The sequence below is a fragment of the Anolis carolinensis genome, chromosome 2, assembly GCF_035594765.1.
Source record: "Anolis carolinensis isolate JA03-04 chromosome 2, rAnoCar3.1.pri, whole genome shotgun sequence".
NCBI classification, from domain to species: domain Eukaryota; kingdom Metazoa; phylum Chordata; class Lepidosauria; order Squamata; family Dactyloidae; genus Anolis; species Anolis carolinensis.
Genome location: NC_085842.1, coordinates 99,619,238 through 99,637,449, shown reverse-complemented (window position 1 = coordinate 99,637,449; position 18,212 = coordinate 99,619,238). Strand labels below are relative to the sequence as shown.

At 40.5% G+C, this 18,212-nt stretch overlaps 2 protein-coding genes and 1 long non-coding RNA gene across 4 annotated transcripts in view; 1 reads left to right on the top strand and 2 right to left on the bottom strand.

Moving 5' to 3' along the window:
* Positions 1–12: 12 nt before the first annotated feature.
* On the bottom strand, positions 13–9,661 carry mrnip (MRN complex interacting protein). The gene is made up of 7 exons (XM_003217460.4): positions 9,524–9,661; positions 4,279–4,338; positions 3,983–4,080; positions 2,623–2,692; positions 2,126–2,241; positions 1,867–1,960; positions 13–719 (listed from the first exon to the last, which is right to left on the bottom strand). The coding sequence occupies exons 1-7, from the start codon at positions 9,581–9,583 to the stop codon at positions 156–158; spliced, it is 1,062 nt and encodes a 353-aa protein (XP_003217508.2). The 5' UTR covers positions 9,584–9,661; the 3' UTR covers positions 13–155.
* Positions 9,660–18,109, top strand: LOC134297105 (uncharacterized). The gene is made up of 3 exons (XR_010003844.1): positions 9,660–9,963; positions 11,893–17,161; positions 17,853–18,109. It is a non-coding gene; the product is annotated as an uncharacterized LOC134297105 (long non-coding RNA).
* The window catches only part of tbc1d9b (TBC1 domain family member 9B), a 44,559-nt gene continuing 40,553 nt past the window's right edge, over positions 14,207–18,212 (bottom strand). For both annotated transcript variants that reach the window (XM_062973871.1, XM_062973872.1), the window contains one exon: positions 14,207–16,675. In XM_062973871.1, coding sequence (XP_062829941.1) covers positions 15,977–16,675 — 699 coding nt within the window. In that variant the 3' untranslated portion in view covers positions 14,207–15,976. The remainder of the gene's footprint in view (positions 16,676–18,212) is intronic.

Here is an 18,212-nt window from a genome sequence, read left to right as displayed (position 1 = left end):
GAAGACAAAAGCTGAAGTTCCAAAAGTTCAGGGCCTTTTATTATATACAGCACAAGGTTTGTCATCAACTATGTCAATTCAATATAAATGATCCCTCTAACCCAAATCAGAACAGAAAAGTAACAAATCCTAATGTAAAAGGAAAAAAAAGAACTTTAAATATAATCATCAAAATCATCTCCTGTAGAAAAAATGTTTTCAAATGGCGTTTTTGAACTAGAGAGTGCATCAATACTGGTAGAATGAGTGGAAGAAGGTTCTTCAGGCAGTCTATTTAGCTTCCTTTCTTGAAACTGGGTATTAGTCCAAGGTGGGGGTTGTGGGTTTCTTTCCACAGAAACAATGCCGCTCCGTGTAAAAAGTGGAGTGGGACCGACCTCTACTCCCACAGATGGAGTGGCCACATTCTGCTGCAATGGACAATTCCAGCCATAGGAACGGATGCCTTTGGAGGGAGCTGCCCTTTCATTTTTTCCATCTAGAGCAGATGTTTTGACTGACATCTCCTGCCTCTCTTGTAGTGTGGCAGTTGTTGCATCACTACTACAGCTCTTACCTGATAACAGGAACTTGCCCCATTTGGAAAGTCCAGCAGCTCCTGAGCCTGGATCTTTGTTCTTGCCATGTGTCTTATGCCCTCCAAAATCACGAGTCAACACATTTTTAGACGTGGCATTTCCATAGCATTTTGTACTCTGTGTGACTGAGTCATGACTGCTCTATAATAAAATACAGAAAGTGGAACAATCAGCAGTGCCATATATTAGCACACCGTGTTCTTACTCTTTAAATGTCTAGCCCACATACTTGAATTGCACAGTAGCTTGGGTTGCACATACTAATTTGTCATAAACAGACCACCAATGCCTTATAAATACAGAAGGCAAGTGAGTTGCTTCAGCTCTGTAATGTTTGATATAACTCTAATAATATCAACTTTGTACCTTGTGTAGGTACAAGAGATAGACAAAATACAGCTTCCAGGTCCCTTCCTCACATTATTTTGGAGAAAAATGCTCTCAAGTGGATATGAGCAGCATTTCTGCTATGAGCCAATTCAGTCCTAATAGACAACTTTTTTGAAGACAAAAGTGAAAAGGCCTCTTTTGGGCCTAATATGACCCACAGAAGGCCCCAAAACATGGCTACGATATCCCCTAGAGCAGGCATGGGCCAACATTGGCCCTGCAAATGTTTTGGACTTCAACTCCAGCTGTTAGGAATTGTAGAAGTCCAAATACCCAGAGGGTCGAAGTTTGCCCATGCCTGCCCTAGAGAGCATTTGGGGATAACACTTTTTTTTTTGCAAGAGTGCAAAAAAGTTATAATTCCAAGGTCCAAAGAAACACAGTTATCATAGTTTCAATGCTTGACAGTAATATTCATTTTTTTAAAAGTAACTACCATAGTCACATTAACCTTGTTCAATAAATCAGAAAGGTGTAAGATACTGGGGCACTTCAGAAAGGATAAGTAGTAACACAAACCGGTACACAGCAATTATAAAAGCAGTTGTTATATCCTGTTTGCATGTTATAAGTGTAATATAACTTAGCTGTTTCTTTGTTACCAATAAGCAGTTCATTAGATGCACTGAGGGCCCTTCCAGACAGGCCCTATACCCCAGGATCTGATTCCAGGTTTTCTGCTTTAACGCAGATTATATGAGTCCCTACTGGCAGATAATCTGGGATAAACAGAAAACCTGGGATCAGATCCTAGGATATAGGGCCTGTCCGGAAGGGCCCCTAGTTATTTTTGGCTCTAGCAATAGCATATGGATAAAATTCTTCTCACATTTAAAAGGCCCATGATATTGAAATATGAAATACTTTCCAACGACCAGAACTTGGAAGCACACCATACCTTCTGAAACCTTGCAATGTCCTCTGCAAATCCTGACTTATTTTTCTCATGTCTCTGAGCAGCAGTTGTGTACAAGTCAGTTTTCTTACGTTTCCTATCAGGTGCAACAAACATCACAGACAATGCAATTCAATCAGACTGTCATGGACACAAAACAATAATTTAGATGATCCCCCTATTCTTTCAGGATACTACATTTTCTCTAGAATAATCACCAAAAAGGATACATGTGTAATTATAGCAAGCGGTTATTTGTCACCTAGTATTTCTCACCATACAGGTCTCTTCCTCTGTTTGCAGAACTTCCTCCTCTTGCTCCTCACACCTTTTGTCCAGATATTTAGTCCAACGGCTGGGTGTCTCTTTCTTTTCCTCCTGCAGAGTTACAGAATGTCTCAGATGCTTTTCAAACCTCAGAAAAATTATTCTGTTGCTTTAAATTATCTGTTCTCATGATAGTACATAATTTGCAATTTCAGGTGAAAAAAAGTCCTTATGAATAACATTTATTTCACAAGCAGTTGCTTGTAAAAGCATTCAATCTTATTTCCCAAACGAATGCACATGTATTGGTTAAGCACATACAACACACTCAGATCCTACACAGACTCACGGTCAAATTTTTAAGAATAACTGAGCTGTCATCTACCATCAACCAAGCTGTCTTCATAGCCTTTTCCTGATTTAACGGTTCACAAAGTGGTTATTCTTAAACATTGATTCTTATGATGCTCTTGATGCAAATAAAGGGTTTACCTGCTGGCCCAATTCTTCTCTGATGTTAGCTGTGTTCTCATCACTCATCTCTATTGGTTCTTCTATATCTCTAAAAATACATTAATTTAGTTAAAGTTTGGCATTGCACATACATTAAAAGATAAATGTCCTTTCCGACACAATTCAGGCATTAATCTGAGTTGCTGCTGAAAAGGGTTTTTAGCTAGCTGAAACCTCTTCATTTCTTTATCTTGAAATGTTTTAAGTGATCAGTTTTCAAATGTTTTCAACTGTACTATGTATAAATTTGAAGAGGATGATGATCTTAAGCAGAGTATGTTCCTAGAAACAGAGATGGAAGGGTTTTCTAGTCCAGTCCTCTGTTGTGCTTCTTCAAGTCGTTTCTGACTTATGGTGATCCCAAGATCATGGGGGTTTCTTCGCAAGATATGTGAAGTAGTTTTGCTTTTGCCTTTAATTGAGGCAGAGAGGGAGTGACTTGCCCAAGGTCACCCAGTGGGTTTCCAATCCCCTACTGCATAATTGAAGGACTTCACAAAGATGGGCATATAATATAATCAATTAATAAATTCCAAAGTGAAGAATATGGAGGGTAACGAGTGTAAACAAGAAAACACACACTCTCTCATACACAGACAGCATTTGAAAACATATCTCATGATTTTAAGGGGACATTGATTTACATAATGAAAACATGCATGCTAAGGTGGGGTCCACAAATTCTGATATATATCAATGTTTCCATCTTCTTGTCACAAAAAGGGATTTGGGTACCCTTTAAATGAATGTCAGAACGTAAACACTACGATGGTTGACAGTTTTAATCCTCTACTGCAGTGGTTCTCAACCTGTGGATCCCCAGATACTTTGGCCTACAACTTCCAGAAATCCCAGCCAGTTTACCAACTGTTGGGATTTCTGGGAGTTGAAGGCCAAAACATCTGGGGACCCACAGGTTGAGAAACACTGCTCTACTGTAAAGGAGAAATAGGTCCCTAAGAGAGTCCTCTTTTGACAGATGTTAATCTACCTCTCCACAGATGCCAAACACAATCTCTGTGTCAGCTTCTGCTTCTTAGATGCACCTGCAAAGAATCCGGCCAAGGTTGCTATGAGGTATTCAGGCTGTATGGCCATGTTCCGGTCGCATTCTCTCCTGACGTTTCGCCTGCATCTGTGGCTGGCATTTTCAAAATCTGAACAAATTTTGCCACTTTAATTAAACTGGAAATAATGTAAACACTGGTCTAATTTCTTGTACACTTTGACAATGGCAATTGCAGAATGGATGCACATTATTTATTAAAATGCATTATAAATTACACTATAATTGAAATATATGCAAAAACAAAGAAATAACTAAGCAGTCAAACCATACCTAGGGATGTTCATAGCCGCCTGCTGACTCTCTCCTTGCAGCATGTTCAGCTTTTGCACATGATGTCTGCAATCGGATCCAGAGCCCTGACCAAAAACCTAAAGTGGAGATTACATTAAAACCATTGTGGGAATCATATGCCCCTCCAGAGGTAGGTGGACTGCAACTCCCAAGGTTCAGGACCATCAGCTATGTGGGCTAGGCCAACAATTCCACCCTTGCATAAAAAAATTGATTTCCTTGTAGTTCTTTAATCCTTATTTTCGCAAAAAGAAAAAAGTAAATCGAGTACCTACCTTTAGAACTGACTGCTTTTCATTACATACTTTGCAATTCCATTTTTTGCTCTTTTTGACCTAAGAAAGAATCACAAACACAGTTATCTGCATAGTTCAGATCACATGATTGGTCAAACAGTCACAGTGACAGTCACACCATTTCCAAGGAGAAAATAAAAAAAAAATTGTCTTACCACTGGCACACATGATTTGACAGTATTCAAATGAATACAAAATAATACTTTCAATACTCTATTTTGTACTGTCAAAAAGATTGCCCGTAACAGTGGTCGAATAGACATCAAAGCCTGACCTGATAATAAGGCCAGCTTGCAACATTTTAATTGATATACCTTTGAACGATCTTGCAAATCCATCCATCTATCTGTGATATCATTGCCACATACGAAGGTGTGGTCTGACATGCGAGGGTAGTAGCAATACAACTGGACATTTCATTGATGGGAGAAAACAGAGACGTAAAGGCCAACATGGATTATTGGTATGAGTGCTGGACATGGTTTCTGGGAGACAAAGGTTCAAATTGCTGTTTGATCATAAAAACCCATTGAGAGATTTTGGCCACATCCCATTATCTCAGCTTCCCATGGTAAACCCCTCTGAAAACATCATGCCAAAACAAGATTGCCATAAGTCAGGGATGAGTTGAAGACATGTAACAATATATGAAATATTCCTCACTTGAATCCTAAGGATTCAGAAGTGGGTTGGCAAAGCAGGGCAGGTTTTTCACAGTCTAAAATGACGATTTCAGAGCCAGGCAATGTTAGATATATTTCCTCTGGGCAGCGTTAATATGTAAAGAGATAATAAAGTCATTCCCTGACTAAATCAACATTGTCAGTGTTTCACTTCCAGAATAAACAGTGGCAGGACTTTAGACCTTGCTACCCATCTCAAATATTACAGGGATGCCAGATTAAGTTATTCAGTAACAGATATGCTTTCTATGCTCTGTGACAATGCTGACCTTAGAAAAGTGACATTTTGGACTACAGCTCCCATAAGCCTCTAGATCAGGAATGGGAAAACTTTGGCCCTCCGGGTGTTTTGGACTTCAACTCCTACTGGATGTTAGGAATTGTGGGAGTTGAAGTCCAAAATACCTGGGGGGCCAAGGTTTGCCTATTCCTGATCTATAGAAATGTAGGAAAATGTTACTTATATAAAACGGCAAAAACGATGTTTGTTTTTTAGTGAATTTTCTTTTTTGGGGGCAGAAGGAAACTTTTTTCAAGCTGCAGATGGCAGGATCCATGGGTGCATAGGGCTGACAGCATTTTAATATTTTAATGCTCAGCGGGTTTAATGACAGGGTTGTTATTTTTCAAAATATTACATTTTCATTTTAATGCATTTAGATTGTTTTATTTTTATTGTGTCGTAATTTGTTGTTAGCTGCTTTGAGTCCCAATATCGGAATAGAAATAAAATAAACAATACATATATTTCTAAATCTGACCTTTGTTTCTAGAAATGAGACCAGGGACGAGAGACTATTGCCTAATATAGAATTCACAGAACTGGGATGGAAAAGTTTTGCTTCAATTTTGTAACTGTTTTGAATGTATTTTGAGGTGTTGAATTTGAAACACACATGCACACAAACACACAAATGTTTTACCATACTTAATTCTTTCACTGTTGGAGATAGCAACTTTCTCAAGCCTCCTCAATCTAATGTTTTGTCTGTTTTATAATGTGTCGGTTTATTTTCTGAAGTGTATGTCGGAGTCCGGGCTGTGGCATAGGCTGGTAAACAGCTGCTGCAATAAATCACTCTGACCATGAGGTCATGAGTTCGAGGCCAGCCCGTGGCAGGGTGAGCACCTGTCAATTAAAAATAAAAATATAGCCCCTGCTCGTTGCTGACCTAGCAACCTGAAAGATAGTTGCATCTATGAAGTAGGAAATAAGGTACAACTTATAAAAGTGGGGAGGCAAGTTTAACTAATTTACAACGTTGGAATGAGGAAGTGAGGAAGTGCCATCAGAGTGGATGATGAAGCAGCTGCTCCCCCCTGTGGTCAGAATCGAACATCCCGTCAGGAGAAGGTTAAAATTGCCTCTGCGTCTGTCTGTCTGTTGTCTCTGTCTCAGTTCAATGTGTTTATGGGCATTGAATGTTTGCCCTATATGTACATAATATGATCCGCCCTGAGTCCCCTTCGGGGTGAGAAGGGCGGAATTTAAATACTGTAAATAAATAAATAAATATGTCTTCTTTGGTGTGAAATTTGCTTAGCTCTATGTATTAAGGCAGTGGGAGGGGCTGTAGACCATGTGACTGGTTCAGTGGCTCTTTAGAGCAGTGGTTCCCAACCTTTGGGCCTCCAGGTGTTTTGGACTTTAACTCCCAAAAATCCCAGCCAGTTTACCAGTTGTTAGGAACTGAGAGAACTGAAGTCCAAAACACCTGGAGGTTCAAAGGTTGGGAACCACTGGTTTTGAATGTTCAATATTTAAAAGGATGACAGTTAGAAATGACAATTGAGGCTTGAGTCTGTTTGAGTGTAGAAACAAGTGTTAGAAGTTAGAAGACGTTGAGGCATGACTCTGTTTAAGTACAGAAGCCAATGCTGGAAGTTAGAAGTCAGTTGAGGCTTGAGTTTCTTTGGAAGCAGGTTGTTATTAAAGAGGGCTGTACAAAGCAATACAGTTTTGAAAAGACTGTTTATGACCATAAGTTAAAGATACAAACTGAAATGTTTTTCAAGCTTAACCTGACAAGAAATGTACCTGTATATTTAAATACACAATGCCATGAGTAAAACAAACATGTTATTTTAAAGAAATCTACTTGAATCTTTATCTGCTGAGAGCATCGGATAGAAAAAGATATTTACATGCCCAGTGACCTTCCATTACCCAATAAACTGGAGCCCTCGATGGCATAGTGGATTAAAGCCTTGTGACTTGAAGGTTGGGTTGCTGACCTGAAGGCTGCCAGGTTCAAATCCCACCCGGGAGAGCACAGATGAGCTCCCTCTATCAGCTCCAGCTCCATGCGGGGACATGAGAGAAGCCTCCCACAAGGATGGTAAAAACATCAAAACATCCGGGCGTCCCCTGGGCAACGTCCTTGCAGACGGCCAATTCTCTCACTCCAGAAGCGACTCAAGTTGCTCCTGACATGACCCCCCCCCCCCAAATAAACTAAAGGAACACTTCTGAAACCCTGCTACCTAATAGGTTAAGATCCTAACAGGTCATAATCCCCATTACGTTGTGATCCTAACAGGTCATAATCCATTAGTCCAATATTCACAGACACCATTGTTAATATATTGTAAGCAAGAGAGCCTTTTAGGAAGATACTAGCTGTGCCCAGCCACGCGTTGCTGTGGCGAAGTATGGTGGTATGGGAAATAAAGTATTGAGGAATTGGTGGTAGTTAAGGTCAAGGGTCCCCTGGGCTGAGTGGGTTGCTAGGAGACCAACAGAGCTTAGCCTTCGAACTGGCAGCAATTGGATAAAAACAATTATTCCTCTCCCTCTAATTAGGACTTTATTTTTCTTTTCTTTTTGTTGTATCAACCTAGAGGCGTGGATGATGGGTTGTGTTGTCAAATTTCGAGGTTGGGGGACCTGTACTTTTGTTGTTTTGTCCGCTGCCCTGATGCCATCACTCTTTTATATATATAGATTTCATTATTTTCAAACCTGTATTTTTAAAATGCTTTAATACAGTTGTATGTGGTTCTTAGTTTACATTTTTATTGTGAATATTTTAAAATAAACCTCTGAGGATGTCTGCCATAGATGCAGGCGAAACGCCAGGAAAGAAAGCTGCTGGAACATGCCCATACGCCCCCCCCTCCAAAAAACCCCCCTCACAACCCACTATTAGAGCATTAAGATCGGCCAGGGAGGTTCTGCTCTTGGTCCTGCCACCTTTGCAGGCACGATTGGTGGGGATGAGAGACGGCCTTCTCGGTGGTGGCCCCTCGGCCGTAGAACTCCCTCCCAGCGAGATTAGATCGGCCTCCTCCCTCCCTCCTGACGTTCAGAAAACAGCTTAAAACCTGGCTATGCAAGCAGGCATTTGATGAATGATTGCAATATGTAAGCAGCTATAGGAAACCACGGGAACGATGCAATGTTTTAAATGCCTTAATGTTGAATGTTTTAACGCTTTATGGTATGCCCATCTATATATATAAATGAGTGGTGGCATCACAGCGACCCACAAAACAACAAAACTACAGGCCGCCCAACCTCGAAATTTGACAACACAACCCCTCATCCACGCCTCTAGGTTAATACAACAAAAAGCAAAGAAAAATAAAGTCCTAATTAGAGGGAGAGCAATAATTGTTTTTATCCAATTGCTGCCAGTTTAGAGGGCTAATCTCTGCCCACTTGGTCACCTAGCAACCAACTTAGCCAAGGGACAGCCAGGGTTCAGTTAGGGGACAGGCAGATTTAGGCCTCACTTAGGCTTCTTCCACAGATTATCTAATTTGCACTGGATTATATGGCAGTGTAGACTCAAGGCCCTTCCACACAGCTATATAACCCATTTATAATCTTATATAATCTGCTTTGCACTGGATTATCTTGACTCCACACTGCCATATAATCCACTTCAGTGTGCAGTCGGACACAACTGGACTTAATGTCAGGAGAAAACCTTTACCCTTTACCTTAACTACCACCAATTCCTCAATACTTTATTTCCCATACCAACATACTTCGCCACAGCAACGCGTGGCCGGGCACAGCTAGTTGTTTTATATTGTGTTAATTTGCTTATTTATGGTCATATGTATTTTTCAGACTTGTAATGTTTTCTTTTCTATGGTTGTGATGCATTGAATCTTTGCCATTTACTATATTGTTAGATCGCTTTGAATCCCCCTGGGCATGAGAAAAGCAGTTATAGAAACGGGATAAATAAATAAATATTTCAAAATAGTTTTGGAAGCCACCTTGAGTCCCTCTCTGGAGGAAAGGCAGCAAGCAAATATACACATGTAGTAGTAGTAGTAGTAGTAGTAGTAATAATAATAAACAACCAATAATAACCAGTCTTGTATTGCAATATAAAGACATTTTTGGAATTTTGGGAGTTATAGTTGGGTGGGACTCCAGGACTCTTTGGCAGAGCAGGCTAAAGGCCTTGTAAAACTGCAACTCCCGTGATTCCATAGCCTTGAGTCCTGGAAGTCATAGTGGTGCCACAGGGCATCCGTGGCCCAGATGCCCCACAAGCCAGAGGGCGGGGCCTCCGCCTCCTCACCTGCTGGACCTGGAAGACGCGGCAGAAGCAGCACCGCAGGACCTGGAACTGCTGGGCCATCGCCAAGGAAGCGCCCGCCACTGGGCTTGAACCGCTCTTCCGGTGGGCCGTGGGCGGGAAGAGGCCAGCAATTGATACCATTGGCTCTTTCCCCCAGCCCGGTCTTTGTGACGTCAGCAATCAGGATGCCTTCTGTTGGCTAAGACGCACACTGCTGTCTGAAATTTCCTCTTCTACACTCAATCATTACAGGTCCAGTGCAGAAAAAGTTCTGTAGTTTTCATTCTGGCAATGCGGCAAGAGGGGCTTTGATGTCGAAAGGGTATGGTTTATGACAATAGGTTACGGTGAGTCTTTCGGGCTGCATGGCCATGTTCCAGGCTGTATTCTCTCCTGATGTTTCGCCCACATCTGAGGCAGGCATCCTCAGAGGTTGTGAGGTATGTTGGAAACTAGGCAAATGGGGTTTATATTTCTGTGTAAGGTCCAGGGTGGGAGAAAGAACTCTTGTCTGTTGGAAGCAGGTGTGGATGTTGGAATTAATCACCTTGATTAGCATTTGATGGCCCTGTGGCCTCAAGGCCTGGCTTCTTCCTGTCTGGGAGAATCATTTTTGGGAGGTGTTAACTGGCCCTGATTGTTTTATGTATGGAATTTCTCTGTTTTGTTGTTCTGAGTGTTGTTCTTTATTTACTGTCCTGATTTTAAAGGTTTTTTTTTTCTCAAATACTGGTAGCCAGATTTTGTTCATTTTCATGGTTTCCTCCATTCTGTTGAAGTTATCCACATCCTTGTGGATTTCAATGGCTTCTCTGTGTAGCCTGACATGGTGATTGTTAGAGTGGTCCAGCATTTCTGTGTTCTCAAATAATATGCTGTGACCAGGTTGGTTCCTCAAGTGCTCTGCTATGGCTGACTTCTCTGCCTGAGTTAGTCTGCAGTTCCTTTTATGTTCCTTGATTCGTGTTTGGGCAATGCTGTATTTTGATTGTTTCAAACATGTTTCAATATTATATATCGGGATTTATTTATTTTTTATTTATTTCCAATATTTCTACCCCGCCCTTCTCCCCGAGGGGACTCAGGGCGGCTTACACAACTGGTAGGATCACTACCAGTACATCATAATACAATAAAATAAGAATAAAACAGTTAAAATAATTAAATAACATAGTAAAATACAATATATAAAAATTTAAAACAATGCAACACCAAATATATATACCAATCATCCATCAGACCTTGTGCAAAAGCCTTAATCCGATCCATGTCAATGCTAACTGAGTTCATTCATTAAACGCTTGCGCGCATAGCCAGGTCTTCAGCTTCTTCCTGAACCCCAAAAGGGATGGAGCCTGCCGGATGTCACTGGGGAGGGAGTTCCACAGCCGAGGAGCCACCACCGAGAAGGCCCTGTCTCTCGTCCCCACCAGCCGTGCTTGTGAGGCCGGTGGGATTGAGAGCAGGGCCTCGATCTTGTCCACATACATGGTGCACACATTTCTACCCTAATGAAGGGGTCACACTCCCATTTTGTGCAGTCTATGTGAATAGAAAAGCTTCCTAACCCTCAAATAGAGGGTTTCCCTTATAGTTAGGAACACCCGCATCCCTTATAATGGAAAACTTTATAAATCTTAAATAGGGGAAGCCTGGCAACCTAGGCAGTGCTGCCTAGTCTGTTACGTCCTTGTTGGAGATTGGAAAGTACTGAGGTTTTTGAGATGCTCCAATATAATATAGCTCATAATATTTAGAGGTAGGAACCGAACCCTGATCCAGTTATTTCTATGCAGCTCAACTCATGGTCTATTAATATAGATCCCATATATTGGAAACTAGGGGGCATATTCCAGAGCAATGGCCTTGCTAGTTTGGTATTAAAACACACACACCAGTCTGTTGTACCATATCTATCTGTTATACTGTTGTGGGCAGCAGTTCTCAGACACTTCTTTAATAAAAGGATGATCATTGGGTAGGAATACCAGCAATAGAAACATCTCTGGTCTCAATTAAAACTGAAATGGAATAAAATGTGTGGATAAATGTTGTTTAGCATTTTCATTCCAAAGTGTTCCTTTGAAGTTCTTTTACGTGAGCAGCCTAATTCTCATGCATACAGATTGAGTGGCTTTCTTTTGCTTAAGTAGAAAGGTAAATAACTGCATATGTCATGTCGAAGGTGAATGGGTGGATGATCTTGTAGCAGGGCTGATTCTTGAATATATATGCATTTGTACTTGTTTTAGGGGACTCAAAATTTATGTCTTAGATGGTTTCTGGTTGCATACAAGTAGCTTTTTCACATTACAGATCTGTCTATAATATTTTAGACTTGTATTGAGTGACAGACTTTATATTCCTAGGCGTGAAGATCACTGCAGAGGCAGACTGTAGCCAGGAAATCAGAAGACGTTTACTTCTTGGGAGGAGAGCAATGGCCAACCTCGATAAAATAGTGAAGAGCAGAGACATCACACTGGCAACGAAGGTCCGCATAGTCAAAGCAATGGTATTTCCCATAGTAACCGAAGGTTGCGAGAGCTGGACCATAAGGCTGAGCGAAGGAAGATAGACGCTTTTGAACTTTGGTGCTGGAGGAAAATCCTGAGAGTTCCTTGGACCGCAAGAAGATCCAACCAGTCCATCCGCCAGGAAATAATGCCTGGCTGCTCACTGGAGGGAAGGATATTAGAGGCAAAGATGAAGTATTTTGGCCACATCATGAGAAGACAGGAAAGCTTGGAAAAGATCATGATGCTGGAGAAAATGGAAGGAAAAAAGGAAGAGAGGCCAACCAAGGGCACGATGGATGGATGGGATCTTTGAAATGACTGGCTTGACCTTGAAGGAACTGGGGGCGGCGACGGCCGACAGGGAGCTCTGGCGTGGACTGGTCCATGAGGTTACGAAGAGTAGGAAATGACTGTATGAAGGAAGTAGTATTGAGGTGAGGTGGACAGAATCACTGCTTATCAATTTGTGGACACACATCACATTCCCTAGGGTCTCTTTCATTTTGCCCATCTATCATCCAGTCGGGGTGTATTGAAGATCTATGATTTATTTACTTCCAAGTGTTGTGAAACCTTCGTGTAAGTACTCCGAGTATTTTTTGCTTACAAAAACCCTATGAAATTCAGAAGATCAATGTTAAGTCAACAGGCAACTAGAAGGCATGCATGTGTGTGCACGCACAAACGGCTTTAAAAGCTAATTTGCAGATTCACCTGATCTTGTTTGATGACTGGTGCTTGAAATTATGCAACAATTGTACTGCAGATTTTTGCATCTTATGTGTTATGAAAGCACTACCTGCAGTGGTGTGTGTGTGGTCATCCATTCTTACTAGAAACTCATAATAATTTGAAGCTGAGATTGAAAGGCGATGAGATGAGAACTACCAATTATTACTATTATTTATATTAATGGAATGCCTTCTATATGATGCACATCTCCTAAAATTCATTTTCTCCAGTAACCCACAGAAGTCAAAACCTTACCCAACTGAAATGTTTTGATACATACCTTCATGATCCTCTGAAGATGCCAGGCACAGATGCAGGTGAAATGTCAGGAGAAAATGCTGCTAGAACACGGCTATAAAGCCAAGAAACCACATTCCAGTGATTTTGGCCGTGAAAGCCTTCACCAATACATACTTTAATTGTTTATGGACATCAAAAGAGGAAAATAAGAAAAAACCCCCCACTATAAATGGGGTTGTTGTAAGTTTTCCGGGCTGTATGGCCATGTTCCAGAAGTATTCTCTCTTGACGTTTCGCCCACATCTATGGCAGGCATCCTCAGAGGTTGTGAGGATGCCTGCCATAGATGTGGGCAAAACATCAGGAGAGAATACTTCTGGAACATGGCCATACAGCTCGGAAAGCATACAACAACTCTGTGATCCCGGTCATGAAAGCCTTAGACAACCCACCATAAATGGTTTGATACCTCCTGCTATGAAGGATCCAGTGGTCCTTCTGTCAAGATGGCATCTGAAATTATCCATTTTTCCAAAGATGTGGGGAAAAAATAACATACATTCTAGTTGAAGAGAAAATTGACATTTGCTAATGCTATGGGAAATGGGGAAAATGATAATCTAGGTGCACAGGAATGATGTGTGTGACACATGAAAGCATGAGATTGCATGGGCCATTCAATCCAACCCCCTGCTATGCAGGAAAAGCATAATCAAAGCATTCCCAACAGATGGTCACCCAGCCCCTGCTTAAAAACCTCCAAGGAAGGAGCTTCCATCTCACTCTGAGGCAAGAGTTCCACTGTTGAACAGCTTGTATGGTCAGGAAGTTTTTCCTAAAGTTCAGATGGAATCTCCTTTCCTGCCATTTGAACCCATCACTCTGAGTCCTAGTCTCCAGGGCAGCAGAAAACAAGCCTGCTCCTTCTTCCTTATGACAGCCTTTCAAATATATATGGTTATCATGTCTCCTTTCAACCTTCTCTTTTGCAGGCTAAGCATCCCTAGCTCTTTAATAAATAATTACATTCAAAATACAAAAATGAGACATACTAAGCTCACTGCAATTAAGCCCCAATCACATACCTGCTTCTTTCAAATAGTTTCCTACACTGCCATGTATGTGAAAAATGGGAAAATGTCAAAGAGAAGTGAAGCTCCTTAATAATGGTGAAGAGAAAACAAAGCCAAAATTTTGGTTATGTGAGATTCTGTTCATTTATTGAATACATACGTGATTGATCAGACAAACAATGAAAAATCACATGAATATATATCTTAAAAATTACAATAAATTATTGAAGAATTAGTAAAAATGAATGTTTCTACTCTCCACGTTCCAGGTGCATGGCTAAGGAGGCAGACACTTAAACACAGAGAATATACCACAACATTGGAGTAACACTGTGTATTGCATCAAGTGATGTATCCCCTTGTATAAATCTCCTTAAGTTCTTCAGACTTTCCTCTTTCTGAATTGCCAATGCGATTCACACTCCTGCAACAGACACACTTCGGCATTCACACAATTTTGATTAAGCTCATGTGACTGGACAACATACTTGTGTAATGAACATGTGTACAAATATAAACAAATATAATAGTGCTTCTTGAGAATTAATGCCTTCCCATAGGGAGGTTACCTATCTCAAAATGGAGCATTACTTTTCCTCTGGTCCACAAGTGATTTGTAGATGGCTGATCCTGTAACTGTACACTCTATACTGCCAGAGCAAAATGTAGTTTAAACATCACATCATGTTAAAATAGGTTACAGAAACTGTTTTGAATTGTAGTACAACAGCAAGGTCCCTATCATGTGCAAGAGCTGGGTCATGATATATTAGTGATTCAGGTAAACAGGACAAAGAACCAAGCACTCCCTTCCCCACAATTGTGCCTTCACCTATGTTAGAGGTATGGCTAAGTTTAGCACAGTAATATGAACTTCTGACCATAGGGAGAAATGGATCAATCAAGCAGCATAAGTTAGTTAATGATAACTAGCTTACAGGAATATTGGATCAGGGCTTGCTCATTACAAATAACTTCATGAAATTCAAAATGGCTAACTTAGGAGATTGTGTACTGTATGAATGTGAGAAGGAAGTAATCTAATGTTTAAAAGCAGCATGACTTAGTAGCATTTCATGATTCTCAGGATAGTACCATTCACCCCAACCTCCATGGCTGCTAAATCTTAATCCTCATTTCTTTCTGGGAAATTAAAAATAAACACATGGCACTAAAGAATTAAAAACTGATCTAAAAGATATTAATGTGCATCTTTCTTCAGAGACTGAAATCCACATGCTACCGCAATAGTAAATCACTTGCAACAAACACCAGCAGTCCCAATATACTAGCATATATTCTAGGTGCAGGATGCCAAGAGTAAGAGAATATAACATCTTTACATTTGACAAGTTACTGCATAGCATCTACATTCCTAACAAGACACTCTTAGGCAAGGCTGGGGACTGCTACCGCATTTGGATACACTGCATTTGATGCATTAGGTCACAAGGAGGCAGCCAAGGACATAGAGGAAGGAACTGAAGCTAGGCTGCATTTCTTGTGAACAATTACAAAGGAAGTAAAACAAAAGAAAACGTAGCATAGTTTGACTGAAATCAAGCTTCATTAAAGAAAGATAGGTAGAGGCACACATGCATAATTTACTAAGGTAATTCTAGGCCAGAGAGGCTATTAGGTTTTAGGCTTTCATGCTTTTGAGGATGTAATGTAAACTTGACAAGCAAGGTGTCCCCTGGGGAGATATCTATATCAAAGAATGGCTGTGATGAGCCCCTTACTCAGCTGAATCTACTTGCATTGATGGGGAGTTATAGGTGCTGATAAAAACAAAAACAAAGTAAGTGTCCAACCATCAACGACGGCTGTTTTTTTTTTTTTTGGATCAACCACTTCTAATACTCCAGCCTGGCTTTATTTCCCTGACATCAGCCTGACACCGAGGAAAGTTCATAATCACTGGATGAGCTGAACTGTCTCTCCACCTTTTTTTGTTCTTTGATCTTCTGCGTAATGTCAACTTTCTTCTCAAAGTAGTTCACCAGGACGGTCTCTGTAAGCATGGAGGCTAGGATCTGTTCAAAGGAGATGGACCAGTCTGTGTCAATGGTGCTGCCATATCGTGCTGCCGAGCTGCCAGCCTCGCAGCCCACCAGCACGGTGTCATCCGCGATGTCTTCGCATTGGAGTGAACCGGTGCTGACCATGGAGTATGAAGACATGGACATATCGTCTTTTGTTTCGTCATCTGAAAAAAGCTGCACAGGAGATCCAGAGCCTTCGCCACCACCGCCATCTACAAAAATCTGGTTTTCCTGCTGGTTTTTGTCCACCTGAGTATCTCCAGATGCTTTATCTTCTGGGGCAGCTTGGGAATACCGCTCCACAGTTGAGTTTTGGCTCTGATCAGATGTTGGAGACTCTTCTTCACTTACTGGGTCTTGGGCTCTATTTGCTTTGATATCATCGCCTGCCTTTTTCGTTGGCTGGTGGGAGAACTTTTTTCCCACCTCCCCAATGCGCAGGAGGAGGCTAGCAACCGTGGCAATGGCATGATACAATTCTTGCTCCACCGGGTCTTCACTGAACATGTTGTAAAGGGTCTTGCACAACTCTATAAATTGCTCCTTAAAAGAAGAAGTATACATAACAGTAACTGCTTAGGTGCAAAATCTTCAAACTGATAATTATACAAAATGATAAGATAATCAATGGGGAATTTAATGGGCATCATTTTTGATCATCTCAATTACACTCAAGACAGATTATACGGCAGATAATACAATGAAGGACACTACCATTTGCCACCATTTAAAGCCATCATTAACAACCTAACTGTGCATTAAAGTTTAACCAACTTGATCAAACTTTTGAGAGCTGGAAAATGATTATCTGTGGATGTGGATGAATGACGCGTAAATGTCACTTCCTAATTGGTTCTATCATAAAAAAATATGGAAAAATTTATTAAACTGCAGAAACTTTGTTTTTGCAGGACATTCTGCAGCACATTTTGTTATTGTTTTTCAATAAATATCGAGTATCATCCAATTCTACAGAGTTTGTGGCAGCCACAAAAATGAAGTTTCTGGAGTGCAACAACTACTTTCAAAGTAAGTACTGCACAATTAAACAGAAATAACACATTCAAACCAGGACCAGAAAATGTTTCAAATTTTGTTATATAATGTTACTGGCACCTCCATGAAGGAGTTTCAAAGTGATTTTCATCAGAAACACAGACCTCTTCAGATATAATGCAAAACTTGGCCTCAACAACTCCCATTTCCCTGGGGCAGCCTGAGGACCAATAAGCTTTGATTCTATTTTTTTTAATCACAATTTATTATATTAAAGCCTAGGAAAATTCTGGTTAATTTTATGTATGATTTAAGCAAATAGTCGAATTTCAAACTTTTTATTACATTTGGTTGTTTCCCTATAGTAGTTAAGCAGTTTGGGTTTGTAGCAATATATTGCTGTCATATAAAGTTAAAGCTTCTAACTTTTTTACAGCCCTACTAATGATTAAGGAATGCAGAGGTCTATGGTTCATGTACATAACACCAAACCATGGCATAGTATTATGTCCAAACAATATGGTGGCAGATCATTAATATTAACGTCCTAAGTCTTGGTAGGGAATGTTCTTCTAACTCCCACCTTAAGCATGAACTATTATAAGTACAACTTTTGAATCCCATGTCCCCCAAAACGGGCACGTCTTAGTTAATAAAGAATCTCCTTTTTGCGAGGACATTTTATACCTCCTAGGCCCACTTTTTCTCTTCATCTTCCATCTAGGAGTTATCAGAATTGAGAAATGGTGAAGGAGAGCTGGAAAAATAGACTTTTGATATCAAGTTGCAACAAAGCAGATTCATAGTTTGACCACCAAGATGGAAAAGTGGAGAGTGGTAAAAGAAAACATCACCTCTAGAAGGTTCAAAATGCTTTTCTTTACTTATACAAAATATACCCGACTTATTTTTTTTTTATTTCACATGTGCATATTGTTACTTTTTAATAAAAAGTCAGTTGAAACACACTGAACTACTTTTTATGGTGTGGGAGCCTATTCCATTTCTTTCCATGCTATTTCTGCCTCAGGTTATGTATTTTCTGTCATGATACTAATTTCCAGGAGTAAATCTACTTTGTTAA

Bases quoted from the DNA above. Each gene is read 5' to 3' on its own strand.
- mrnip (XM_003217460.4), bottom strand. From the start codon at position 9,583: ATGGCCCAGCAGTTCCAGGTCCTGCGGTGCTGCTTCTGCCGCGTCTTC. The intron at 4,081-4,278 runs GTAGGTACTCGA...TCTCCACTTTAG, and splicing joins AAAAGCAGTCAGTTCTAAAG to GTTTTTGGTCAGGGCTCTGG. The intron at 720-1,866 runs GTATGGTGTGCT...ATTTTATTATAG, and splicing joins ACATTGCAAGGTTTCAGAAG to AGCAGTCATGACTCAGTCAC.